This window comes from Sphaerulina musiva (assembly GCF_000320565.1).
Source record: "Sphaerulina musiva SO2202 unplaced genomic scaffold SEPMUscaffold_9, whole genome shotgun sequence".
Classification (NCBI taxonomy): Eukaryota; Fungi; Ascomycota; class Dothideomycetes; order Mycosphaerellales; family Mycosphaerellaceae; genus Sphaerulina; species Sphaerulina musiva.
The window spans coordinates 221372-235373 of NW_016017391.1; the positions used below are offsets into that span (position 1 = coordinate 221372).

Consider the following 14002-nt stretch of genomic DNA (forward strand, 5'->3'; position numbering starts at 1 on the left):
GTCGACCTAGATACGCGTTAACCAATTAGTCCCGGCTACGTCTTTATTAACGTAGCTATAGGTTAACTAACGCCTATGTACGTACCGCTCGCGGCTATCGACGTCGTCGATATTATAAAGGACGTACCGATCTAGACTATCTACGTCGTCTATATTAAGACAAGACCCGTTAAGATCTACGACGTCCTCGACGTAGCAGGCTTTTACTCTAGCTACGGAAGAGATACCTCGGCTAGATCTTAATATAGTTGACTTTTCTACAGATTAGATCGCGTAGATTATAGAGATCGTCGCTTAGGTAATAGGCCGTTAGACGCAAGCCCGTAAGGACCGCCCTAATACGCGAACGCTATCGTAGCAAGATACCGAGGTTGGTTTCTTCTACCCGGACTATAACGATACGGAACCTAGACAAGTTATAACGGTCGGCTACGATACGGTATACCGAGACGTCTATACGTTTATCGATAGGTTGAAGGACGCTATCGAATACCGAAATAAGGCACTGATCCGAGATCGGATTCTAGCCCTACTATACGGAAAGGCGTAGCAATAGTATACGACAGGGCTTTCCGAGTTAGAAAAGGTAGGCCTACGCGCCTCGCCTATCGAGCAGTAGTACGCGAAGCTATAGGAATTTTTCAAGCAGCCCCTACAAGATACCCTATACAACTTAATAAGGTATAGGTATACCTTAATAGACATAAGGGATCGACGCCCTGTATATAGTTACGTCTACGACGTAATTCGGAACGTAAGAGACGCCGGCTTAACGACCGTCTAGTAACAGTTAACCTATACTTACGGCTAAATAGATATACTGCTCTATATAACTATACCCGAACCTAGCGAGGCGATAAGGGTAGCTAACTATATCTACTAAATAGACCGTTAGAAAGAGAATTAGGCCTAGCTAGCAGCAATATAGCTACGATAGCGATAGCCGACCTCTAGTTCCTAGCGGCTACTAGGTAATTACGCCTAGCGACGTTAATAGAACGACGGATACGCTAATCCCCGTACTCGAACTAACTACAACTACTAGCCCTAGACCGACTAGTCCTCCGAAAGACTATAATACGAACGAGCCCGAACCGCGCCGGCCCTACTAGCTCCTAAGGAGCGACTCCAAATTACCGCCGGCTCTACTATATCAACAAGCCGTACCTCCGAAAACAGGCTATTAACGGCGCTAGGGCGGCGAGAACCGTTACGACCTTTTAAGGTACGAACTAGTTACGCCGAAGTACCCGAAGAAGAGTATAACGGCTTCTATACGGAAGAGCCGGAAGAGTTCGAGGACTAAGGGGACGACGCTAATAGCGAACAAGAGCAGCTCGTCGATATAGATACTTACTATTTGAATAATACGGAGGAGTACCTAGTAGCAGAGTACAACTTCTACTATAATACGTTTAACTCTAGTAATCGCCTATACGAGCACGTACGCGCTACCGGGTACGGTAAGTCGAAAAACTAACGGCTGCCCGACCTACAAAGCAAACGGAGTTCCCAAAGGTCTAGTATACGATAATTCTAGCATCTCTCTCCCCGGATAGGAAGAGAGAGCGAATTTGCGTCGATAGTAGGAACCTAATTACCGTAGTTAGCCTAGAGTACTTAAAGAGGCAGGACTACTATAGCCGTACGAGGCTATCGCGGTTACGTATACGAGGGGTCGGTAACGCGGTGCTAGTAGCGACTAAGCAACAAGAGATTACGCTTTATATACCTACGATATTAGGAGACGTTACTAAGGAGACCTTTTAGGCCTACGTATTGCCCGGTCTCTAACTAGCTATACTTATAGGCGTCGACGTTATAGTCGAGTATAGATAGAAGATAGACTTCGACAATATTCAATTACACTTACGACCTAGGGTCTCCGCGGCGCTAGATATAATCGACGCTCCCGTACGTCCGTAGGACGTAGTCCGCAATATAGAGCACCTCTCGCTAGAACCCGGTATAGTCTATAGGATCCAGATTAGTACGCTGCTATCCCTCGATAACGGGATATAGACCTTCGTACCCGAGAAGGAGGGTTTCCTCGTAGCAAGAATTAACAAGGGTACGGTATAGGTTCTAGCGCGAAACAAGGGCAAGTTGCCTATAAAGATCCCGAAAGGTTCCCGACTAGGAACGATCGAGACGGGATCGCGTATAGAGTTAACTACTACGTACTAGACAGAGAGTATTTGCTCTATCTAGAACCCCGCGTACCTCGACGACAAGGGCCTTAGCGATAGCTAGGCGGTCGAAGTCAGAGGAGCGCTTAAAGGCCTTACCGACGGTTAGGCAATAGAGATAACTTAGACGGCGTCGCCTTACGATAGCTTCAGAGCGTAGGACGGGGCACGATAGGCTACGAAGAGCCTAAAGCCTAATATTATCGAACTATATAGTACTAGACTATACGGAGTAACGATATATAGAATCCCCGAGGTACGCGAAAGGTACGTAAAGTTACTTGAGAAGTACCTACGGCTGTTTACCGATAATAGAAAGACGGCCGACATCCCCGAAGAGGATTAGATAACGATTCCTTTCGTAAACGACTAGAATACCGCCGGAGCTAAGTTAGCGTACAAAGTATACCCCCTAGGACCTAAGGACTACGAGGTTCTTAATAAGATTTATAACAAGCTCTACTAACAAGGCCGAATAAGTTAGACGAAGGGTCCTACGCCGTTCGGGTTCCCTACCTTCGTAGTCTAGCGGGAAGTTAAAGGGCAAAGTAAGGGCAGAGTAGTAGTAGATATCCGAGGGCTTAACAAGGTAGCTACTACGGACGCCTACCCTATTCCTCTATAGACCGACATTATCTAAGTAGTAGCGGGAGCTAATTTCATCTTAGTAGTAGATAGAGCCAGTTTTTTCTATCAATTCCTAGTAGCTAAGTCGGATCGATATAAGCTTACTATAATATCCTATCGGGGATAGGAACAATATAACGTCGCCGTAATAGGATATAAGAATACCCTAGCATATGCCTAGCGTATAATCGACAGTATCCTACGCGATATAGGATATAGCGAGTTCGCGAAAGCGTTTATCGATAACATTATAGTATAGAGCCGATCCCTCGAGGCCTACTTAGAGCACTTAGACCGCCTCTTCTAGAAGCTAGAAGCGAGATCTATAACCTTAACAGGCAAAAAGGCATTCCTCGGGTTCCCGTCCGTTACGCTACTAGGATAGTATATAGACGGACTAGGAGTTTCTACGGCTAAGGACAAGCTAGCTACTATTAGGGCGCTAAGCTTTCCTAAAACCTTAGATAACCTCGAGATGTACCTAGGCCTTACCGGGTAGTTACGCTACTATATCGAGTACTTTGCTTAACGCGCCGAGCCGTTGTAGAGGCATAAGACGGAACGCCTAAAGGGCGCCCCTAGAGCCGGGTACATACGTAGGCACTATACGAGTACGGCCCGGATTAAGCCTATACCGGATTTAATAGTATCTTTCTAAGCCGTCTAAGAGGCTTTTGCCAAACCGATAATACTAGTCTACTACGACAAAAGCAGGCGACTATACATCCTCCTAGACGCCTCTAAGACTAGAGGGTTCGGGGTAGTAGTTTATTATCTAAAGGGAGACCTAGCGATAACTACAACCCCCCTAAGGACGTTAGTAGAACCGATACTGTTCCTTTCGAAAACGCTAACGCCCGCGGAATAGAGATACTAGCTAACGGAGCTCGAGGTCGCCTGTATAGTTTAGACGCTAAAGACGATCCGATAGATAGTCTAGGTATCGAGCTACGAGGTAACCGTAATAACCGACTACGCTAGCACTATAGGGATCGTAAACTAAACGGCGTTGACTTCGAGCGCAACCGACAAGCTTAACAATCGGCTCGCTCGCGCGTTAATATACGTATCCTAATATAAGAACCTCAAGGTCTGCTACGTCCCTAGTAGGGAGTATACGGTACCGGATACGCTATCTAGACTGCCCGCCGGGAGAGGATACGAGCGAGAAAGCTAGGATAAAGACGTTCTCGACGACCTAGTTATATCCTTCCTTATAGAAACGACCTCTAACGTATATACGGTAAGCACGACTCTAGATATTGCGACTGACTTTAAGAAGGTACTGCAAACCGGCTATAAAATAGATTAATTTATAGTAGACGCCGGAGAAATCGCTCGTACGAAGCCGGACGAGTCTAAGTTCTACTAGGAGGATAGCCTCTTATAGTTCAAAACCCGGCTCTATATCCCCGAAGGCCTAGAGGGCGATATCTTCGATATAGCCTATAACAACTAATTCTATATAGGTACAAACCGACTATACGCGAGGGTACGCGAACAGTACTATATTAGATACCTCGACTAAAAGGTAAGGGCCTACGTAAGGCATTGCGAAGATTGCTAGCGAGCGTAGACGAAGCGATACCTAGCTTACGGCTCGTTATAACCGATTACGTCTACTACGATCCTATTCTATACTATTACTTTAGATTTTATTATAGGGCTGCCCGAAGACGACGGGTACGACGCCTTGTTAATAGTAACGTATAAGTTTAGCAAGAGGGTACTACTAATTGAAGGTTACTCTACTTTTACCGCCGAGGTATAGGCTTATCGGTTCCTCGATACCCTGTTAAGAGCGGACTAGGGACTCCCTACTATAATAATTACCGATAGGGACCCGAAGTTTATATCCGAGTTCTAGAGAACGATCTTCAAACGAATAGGTATAAAGTTAATCCGCTCTACTAGTTACTATCCCTAGATAGATAGGTAGTTAGAAAGAACGAACTAGATAGTCGAGATCGCGATACGGTACTAGATAGCTCGGTACCCGGACAGAGTACTAGAGTAGCGGTACGCGCTTCTGTAGATCTAGTTTATACTAAATAACTCCGAGAATACTAGTATAGGAATTGCGCCTAATATACTACTCTTCGGCTTTAAGCCTAGGGAGGTACTTAACTGTACTCTAGGGAGACCTCTTAAGGACAGAGAGGTTCTTAAAGGAGAGGCGGAGGACGTATTAGCGTTCGCTAATATTAAGATAAAGAAGCACTACGACGCGGTATACAAGCCCTAGACACCCGAGGCTAGCGATATAGTAATATTGAACCTAAAGCACTACTACGTCCCGGGAGTTACTAACCGAAAGCTGTCTAACCGCCGAGTAGGACCCTTTCGAATTGAGTATATATAGGGCAAGCTAGTATACAAGCTAGCGCTGCCTAAGTACTAGAAGATCTACCCGGTAATCTTAATTGCCGACCTAGAACCTTAACCTATAGCAGATAAGGACCTATATACGGCTAGAAGGACGCGTTCGTTACGAAAGGTTCAACCGTAGGGCTATTAGTCAAGCTAGGAAGAGCTAACGCCGGAAAAGTTGCTAGACAAAAGGATACGAATAATTGGCCGTAATAGGACGGAATTCGTAGAGTACCTAGTAAGTTAGAAAAATATAGATTCCTTATATAATACGTAGGTACGGGAAGGGAACCTTCCTATACCTATAACGCGTAGGTATCGTCGTTGAACAGGCTACGCAGTCGTATTAAGCATCTAATTAGCTATACGAGAAACTTATATTTCTCGATTTTAACCTTACTTCTCGACTTTGACCTTACTTCCTATAGATTATACGTACTTGCCTAGGGTACGAAGACCTTAATTTACGAGTATAGATAACCTATATCTTAGCAACCTTTCCTATTTCGCTCTATCCTTCCTATAACAATATCTACCGTACGAATAGTATTAATACCGATACGATACTTAAGAAGAACCTAAAGAAGATCGAAGGGTATACTCTAACCTACGTCCGAGTACGCCGACTTGAAGAGGCCGGTACGATAGTACCGCGACGTAAGGCAATCAAGCGCTACCGAGACAAGGTCTTAGAACAGCTAGCCGAAAACTAGAACGCGATAACGATAAGAATGTATACGGCCGTCGCAGACTATAACTGTTACCGTATCGCTAGTAACGAGGACGTCTAGACGGTTATAGACCTCTAGCTAGCCCTCGGGCGTAAGATAGTTAGATACGTTAGTATTTAAGATTAGATCCGTAAGGCCCTATAGGGAGAAACAGTAAACGAGGGGAATATACTAGATTACGGTACCTTGCTCGATCTTATCTATACTAGAATAGAGACTAAGAATAATATCCCGGTACTTACTCCGCTCTCCCTACTAAAGCTAGAGAAAGCGTCGAACCGCTCGATAACCGTACTAGTACAAGCCCTAAACGAGCCTCTAGGTACGATAAGAAACTTAAAGCGACTTTTCCGTACCTTATAAAGAGACATCGAGACGGTACTAGAAAGTTTTAGTACCCTAGCCGGTATAGAAGGTAATAGCAGCGAAGACGAGGGAAGCGAGGGAGAACTCGACGCTACCTCGGGATATAGGTAGGATAGTATAGGACCTAAGTAGGATACTAATAAGAGCCCCCTAAAGAAGAAGTCGAAGGTCGCTATTATAGTACCCGAGCAGGCTGTTAAGATTAAGGAGGAACCTAAAGAGGATATAATACCGTTCTAAGTAGAATATTAGTAGAACATTAGTAGACTATAAGGGTATAGGAGGTTCTTCAAAGAGAGCGGCATTTGTTATAGAAGTAATAGCGGAGGGCTCTATAACTCCCTAAACCTTACAGGGAAGGGGAGCCCCCTACCTGACTAATCAGTTATATATATTAGCCCATCTTGAACCTAGATAGGAACATTATCTTCTTTTCCCACTTCTTAACAATCTCGTAGGAGAACTCAGCTTGGCGAAGGCATTTTCCAGGTTTGCCTTTTGCGACCTAAACCTTGCGAGGTTCTAATTATCCCAGGAGAAGCTACAACAAGTACCCTGCCCCTTGAGCTCGTATGGCGAGTTGGCATACTCGTGACAACACCCAGGGCAAGGCTGCCTACCTGGATCCCAACTGCCGCGTACTGAGTGAGCATGTTGCCAATATTTTATCCTCCACCAAATCTCACTCGCTCTCCTATAAAGTAACCAAGTACATATACGTACTTGTACCCGTTGTAACAGTGCAACAACCAACGTACACTTGTTGTCCAGTACTCTCCACGCCACAACACTCGTCTCCCCATCATGGATATCAACATGGATCTCATCAACTCCAAACTCACCCCCGAAACATGTCTGATCCCCACCATCATCGAGCACCGAGCACAAGAAACTCCCAATCGAGTTTTTGCGCTTTTACCCAAAGGTCCAACACTACGAGATGGATGGTTCGAACTCACCTACAGCGCACTCGCCAAAGCCGTCGATCGCATGGCCTGGTGGCTCCACGACACTCTCGACACCGCAGCAGCAGCAGCAACAGCAGATGAGCAGAAGGAAAATACGAAATCTTTGACATATGTAGGAGCCAACGATATTCGTTATGTATTTCTCACGTACGCGGCCGTGAAAAGTCGTCGGAAGCTTTTGATTCCTTTTCCTGCGAATACCGTTCCAGGCATGAGTAAATTGCTTGCTGCTGCGGATTGTCGGATTGCGTTGGCGAGTGGAAAGGGATGTGAAGTTTGGGGGAAAATTCAAAAAGTCAAGCCGGAGTTGAGGATTGTGGAGATTCCTGAGATGGAGTTTTTTTTGAGGGAGGGAGAGGGAGAGGTGTTTCCGTATGAGGTTGGGTTGGATGAGGGGAGGAAGGATATGTTGTTTATGCTTCAGACTTCAGGTTCGTTTTTTGAATGTTCGATTATCCACGCGTGGCTTTTTTTTTAATTTTGCCTCAAACTACAAACACTAACCCATTACAACCTCTTTGAATTTTTTTGGTTCTTCTTTCTAGGTACAACAGGCGACCCCAAACCAATTCTCTACCTCCACCAATTCCTCGAAATCTTCCTCGAAAACCGTCTCGCCAACGAACTTCTCCTTAACAACTCCTCCTCCTCCTCCTCTTCTTCTTCTCCCTCCTCACAACACCTCCTCTGTTTCGCCCACCTCAATCAAGACATATATTTCCCATGCATGTTCCCCATCAGCTGGAGCGCCGCACTCACCAGCTGCACACTTTCCTCTCTCGCCTGGGACGTAACATGTATTTATTTACCCCCGGACGCACCTTTCGATTCGCACCCGATGCTCACTCCAGAGTACGTCCACGATATTCTCGAATTGACGCCCAAAGGTCCCAAGAATGGAATTATTATGGCTCCTGCTATGTTGAGGGATGTGGTACAGCAACATCAGCAGCAGAACTCTTCTTCTTCTTCTTCTTGCACATCATCATCATCATCATCACTAACCCTCCTCCAAAAATCCTACAATTGGATCGGCTACGGCGGTTCACCCCTCGATTTCGCCACTGGAGAAATCTTACGAAAATCTTTCTCTTCCTCTTCCTCTTCCTCTTCTTCTCCAATCCGCCTCCAATGCGCCATGGGCCAAACCGACGTCGGACCCTACGACATTTTATTCAATCCCAATCCCGCAGATTGGAATCTCGTACAATTTTCCGAGTTGCATGGGTATTTTTTGGTCGAATTCGATCAGAGAGAAGGGTTGTGGGAGTTGTGTGTGCGGCGCCAACAGAAACAAAAAGGGGGAAAGGGAAAAGAAGAATGTCGACATCCATTTCTGATGGATGAGAAATTGGACGTTTATCATACGAGAGATTTGTTTCGAGCTGTGAGGAGGAAGAAGGGAGGTGGAGAAGAAGGGGAAGAAGAAGGAGAAGAAGGAGAAACTTTTTGGCAAAGTGCAGGACGAGTAGATGATTTCATCAAATTATCCACTCTTACAAAATTCCACTCCGGTCAAATCGAGAGTATTCTGGAGACATGGTGTGAAGATGTTCAAACGTGTTTAGTAGGAGGAGAAGGAAAAATTCGACCTTGGGTGATTGTGGAGTTGCGTCAGAAGAAAAAGGAAAACGAAAAGGAGAATGGGAATGGGACGACTGCGTCGCTCACGCCGCCAGAGAGCTTTTGGTTAGCGGTGAACAAAGCGAATGAGATTTTATATTCGGAAGCGAAAATTCAGAGGGAGTTTGTGGTGTTTACGGATGCGGAGAGACCGATTCAACGCACGGGGAAAGGGAGTGTGGATCGGAAGAAGACGGTGGGGTTGTATGAGAGGGAAATTGAGGCTTTGTATGAATGAATGATGCGGATATTGTTTTTGTTTTTCTTTCTTTTTTATACTACCTATGAACTGTTGCTGCTCTTAATCCTGTGCCAGATTTCTGCCCAGACAGAGCCGACAGTAATCGATCTGAATCGCCAGGTAACTCGATGCACCTTTCCAGCCCAATCTTTATAATCTCCCAAAAGTTTCCCTCAAGGCAGTCGAAGTCTCGATCCCAAACTTCCTCTGACGATAGTGCTCCTTCTTTTCTTCTTCTTCATAGAAAAAACCCCGAAAGGACCAAACCACGCGATCATTCCGCAGACTGTCCATCCTAAATCAGAGCCAAAAGTCAGGTATATACCTAAATGCAATCCAAGCAAACCCCGCTCTCCATACTCTCCAGATTTCTCGCTCCTCATGGCCATCTCGACCCGCCTCTCCTCCCATCTCCTACTGCGGTTCTTGCTTGTATCCAGCGCTCAGCGTCTCGGCGGCCATACACCACTTGGTAGAAGCGGTGATGTCCTGGATACAGCTCATAGAGTGGGCTGATCGGCCTTACTAAACGTAGTCGATTTTCCCAAAAAAGCAATGATGTCCTTGATACAGCTCGTGAAGTGGGCTGATTACACGGCCTGGAGCAGGAGAGAAGCTAAACTGGTCTTCTAGGTCTTCGATTAAAAAACGGGACGTCGACGCCGCTTTCGCGCGTTATGCGAAGGGACATCTGACGTCTCGTTGTTCTTGGAGTAGTATATTTGCTGACGAAGCGGCGACGGCGCGGTGTTCGCTGTCGGATGAGGTTTTATATACGCCTAGTTGGGCCATTCTGACGGCGTCAATCTGCGCGTGAGGACGGGTTAGTGCTGGGATGATGGACGGAGGGAGAGGGAAAGGAATAGAGAGAAGTCAGAAATCCGCTTACTTTTGGTGCTGGCTAAAGCTTCTCCATGCCAGAATCAACACCCGAATGTCATGGGGTGAGAGGTCGAGATAGCCTGACGAATGCCTCCTGATCTCGTCGTATTAATGAACCGTCCGCTCAGTCCTTTCTAATCGCCTAGTAACTTTCGTCGTAAAACCGAAAAACGCGGTATTCGCTAAGGCTGCTGCTCTGCTGTACCCTCCCAATCCTGCCATCTTCTTCGCGTCAATCTGTACGCGGGGACGAGTTAGTGCTAGACCAATAGACCAATACACCAATACACCAATAGACTAATACCTCAAGAGAGAGAAATGTCAGAAACTTACTTACTTTACCTTTGGAGTTCGCTCAGAACATCCTCTAGCCAGAATCAAAACCCGCACATCATTCCGAACAGCGAGTTTCCTGAAGCGCCCGACGGCTGATCGCTGATGACTGATGGCTAATATAGTCATACTTCCGACCCAACCGTCTGCCCAGACCTGAAAGTCACCTGCGAGTTTTCTCGTCATCGGACTCACTGAGAGACGCGGTAGTCTTATATCTGCCCAAGGCGGCTATTTAGGCGGTGTTGATCTGTGCGTGAGGAGGAGTTAGGACTGGGATAATAGAGTGTGGTAGAGAGAGAGGGAGGTATAGAGAGAGAGAGGGCAGAAGGGTGCTTACCTACCTCTAGGTATAGTATTCCAGGCACTTCCAGGACAGCACCAATGTGCGGATTTCGGTACCTAACAACTTAGCATTGGTGGTAGCAGCAAAGAGGCTCTGTATTTCTTGATGCCATTCTGATATAGTGGCGTGCGGTTGATGATATAATACGATATTTGCTTGCGTGTGGAATATATGAGATCAACCGGAAGAAGGGGGGTTGAAGGACGAGTGGGTGAGCTTATAGGTCTGGAAGGTGGAGGGTATATTTGTGTGAGGAATGAAGTTAGATGGTGGGTGAGGAGGAGGGTATAAGTATGCTGGCGTGTGTTTGTTGTGGAGTTGTGAAGCAATGTTTGTTGGTTGCTTTTTCGCTTCACTTTGATATTCTTGAAGCTAGGAGAGTTGACTAACCTTATTCGGCGATGTTCTGAACGGATGTGTGTGAATCAGATACACTTGTTCTTTTTTCTAGGCCAGATGTCGATGGTATGCAAAAGCATGGTTGCGAGTTCAAACTTGATTACGTTCATATTATTATCTCCACTCATCAAAGCCACTCGGGCATCCTCTTCACCACTCCACTCAAAAGCCCACCCAAAGGCCCCAAAGCCTGCTTCACATCCGGTATAGGCGGCGGAGCCGACCCAGGCAAAGGTCTCCCATCAGTCCCACTATACGGACCAACAGCAGCCGGATTTCTCGGATCGGTCAAAGGCCCTCCACAGGTAAAAACACTCCCCTCGGGAATGCCAAACAATTCCCAATCACTAAAATAATCCTCACTATAGCCAATCGCACTACACTTCCCTCCCCCCGTAGGTCCCACGTGTGGACAATGTACATCCGGTCGCACCTGAGTGAGAATCAAATGGATGACGCGACACGCTACTGTATCTCCCCACGCTTCGTCGAAGGATCCGAAGGGTTTGAGTTCGAGCTCGACGGCGCAGTCTAGGACGCTGCTGTAGACTTGATTGGGACCTGTACATCGTTGTTGAATCATGGGACATAGTGAGACGGGAATGAATTTTTGAATCAACAATGCGCCGAAATCAAATCCTGTGCCGGCTTGAACCCAGGCTTCGAGATTGGGAATCCAGGCGTGATAGCGTTCGACTTGGCCGTATTCATCGAATTGCCAAAATGCCACCTGTGAAAAAAAAAGAAGTCCACATGTCAGCTTTGACGGATTCCGAGCAGCCTTTCACGAATGGAATTCGTCTCTCTCTCTCACTAACCTGCGAAAGCGTCGAAACCGGAACCCTCGAATCCACCTCCCCCGTCTTTGGATCCACCTTCCCGGTCCTCAAATACACCAAACTAGCCGCAATCCCGGGACAGCCCGACGTAAACTCAACAACATCGGCCTGATAAATCGCCACACCCTGAAATTCCGGATCCGAAGGGACAGGAGCCAGGGCGAAAAAATATTCAATCGAATCGTTAAATCCAGAAAATTCTCCGACGGGGGAAACTCGTCCGACGGCGGAGGGACTGAAGAGTCCTGGAGGGACTTGGGAGGAACCGAGTTTGACGATGGGGTCGTTGTTGGGGTAGACTGTGAGATTGTAGATTGCGCGGATGGTGGCGAGGTTGCGTTCGGCGAAGGAGGGGAGTTGACGTTTGGAGAGGGGGGAGGAGTCTGTTCGAGGAGAGTGGTGGTGTTGGTGGTGGAGATGGTCTGTGGCGAAGGCTTGGTTGAGGAGGAGTGCGAGGCAAGCACTGATGTATATGGAGAATCTCATGGTTCGTTGTCGATTTTTGCCAGTAATAAATTGTTCTGCGGCATGTGGTGCTGTTTGTTTGCTGTGCGCGACGAGTCGCCGACGATGTTGTTGTTGTTCTTTTATTCTATTAGTATTATTATTACAGTGCTGACACTATAGGGAATAATCAAAAAGCACAAAGGAAAGCAACCCATCGACAGCAGAAATGAGTTTCTGACAAGGTTTCTAAGCTCGAGAGATTGCTCGTCAGGGATTCCTCGGGATGTTTCGCCAAGATCTTCGTACACTGTTGTGTTACAGACTATATGTACCTTCGCGTCGCCAGTAAAAACAATCCATATCCCTCCAAGACAATAATAAAAGGATCACAGACTCCATCAATCAGAACTGCAGCGTGGGATATCTGATGCTGGCATTGTATACTTTGAACTTCTGTATATTCCAGCAATAAGATTGAGCAGCCAACAGACTTTAAGTATATCGAGATACCTGGTCCTAGTCGACGCGTGTGACGTCCAATACCATGTAAATTGACTGTCAGCATCTCGCTTGGGCCCAGTCCTAGACGAAGAAGTACACATTCTCTTGCATTTTCGTGCACGCCGCTGTGATAAGTATACCAATTTTGAGCAACTGGATAATTTTGCATAAATATTTGTATAAAAGATACGAGCAAACTCAACTATCAACTGCTTCAAAGCCGACTGAAAGACTATATAACAAGCTATCCTAGCATCTTGGCAATTGAACATGCAATCCGACACAAGCTAAGTGCACGGATGATATATAAGGTAGGTAGGGAAGCTAGTAATTATTCAGCTTTTGCAGAATGAACTTCAGCTATACCGACATACATACATTTCCAACACTACCTATACATTCATTTTCTTTTTATTAAAGAACTACCAGACTTCTATAACTTGAATAGTTTTGAATATATTCGAGTCCTAGGACTTGCGAAGAGTCTTAAGCAAAGAGTATAACTATTTATTAGTAAGTCTGTATAGCCTTAACCTATACTGCTGTTGTTCTCTTCTTCTTTATCCTCGCGGCCTGACTATAGCCGTAGCGTAAATCTCTCTCTTTCATACCTACCTACCCAAGAAACGATTACCGCTACAAAGGACCAGACAACTATTAATCTATACTGTATTTTTTCCCGAAGTTTTCACGGCTAGGAATTACGCTCTTCAATAACTCTCTTCACGAGAGCCACAAACACCGAGACAAAAAGGACGAGGGTTCGAGGGATTGTCTCGAAGACTGGCGGAATACTGAGGTATCCTCTTACGACAAAGCTGTTTATCTTATTATCGTTGTTCGCAGTAGCACATTCTCTCGCTCTTTTACCTCCTGCCCCTGGACCGTTGTGGCTTTTTGGCAATGGCTTGGAGAAGGAGAAGGAGAAGAAGGAGAGGCGTCTTTTGTCTCCAGTACTTACCCCCTGTCCCCTCCCTCTCTGTTATGGTCGCCGCTGTAGATCGCCATATCGAAGTTCAAGGGCGGATATAGCTGTTCGACGCGAGTCTTCTCACTCCTCTTCTCTCCCCATAAGATAGCCATCCCGTTCAAGATCCACTCGCACGCCATGACCATCCAGCGTCAGCTCCAGAATCCCAT

The 14002-nt window shown here is 46.3% G+C and overlaps 2 protein-coding genes across 2 annotated transcripts; one reads left to right on the forward strand and one right to left on the reverse strand.

The window, feature by feature from the left end:
• Positions 1–7087: 7087 nt before the first annotated feature.
• SEPMUDRAFT_119548 (acetyl-CoA synthetase-like protein) lies at positions 7088–9112 on the forward strand (the record flags this gene model as incomplete). Its single annotated transcript, XM_016901518.1, has 2 exons — positions 7088–7682; positions 7806–9112. 2 exons carry the CDS (start codon positions 7088–7090, stop codon positions 9110–9112), a joined length of 1902 nt encoding a protein of 633 aa, XP_016757928.1.
• Positions 9113–11202: 2090 nt separating this feature from the next.
• On the reverse strand, positions 11203–12400 carry SEPMUDRAFT_119549 (uncharacterized protein; the record flags this gene model as incomplete). The annotated part of the gene is made up of 2 exons (XM_016901519.1): positions 11203–11805; positions 11894–12400. The coding sequence occupies 2 exons, from the start codon at positions 12398–12400 to the stop codon at positions 11203–11205; spliced, it is 1110 nt and encodes a 369-aa protein (XP_016757929.1).
• Between the last annotated feature and the right edge of the window lie 1602 nt (positions 12401–14002).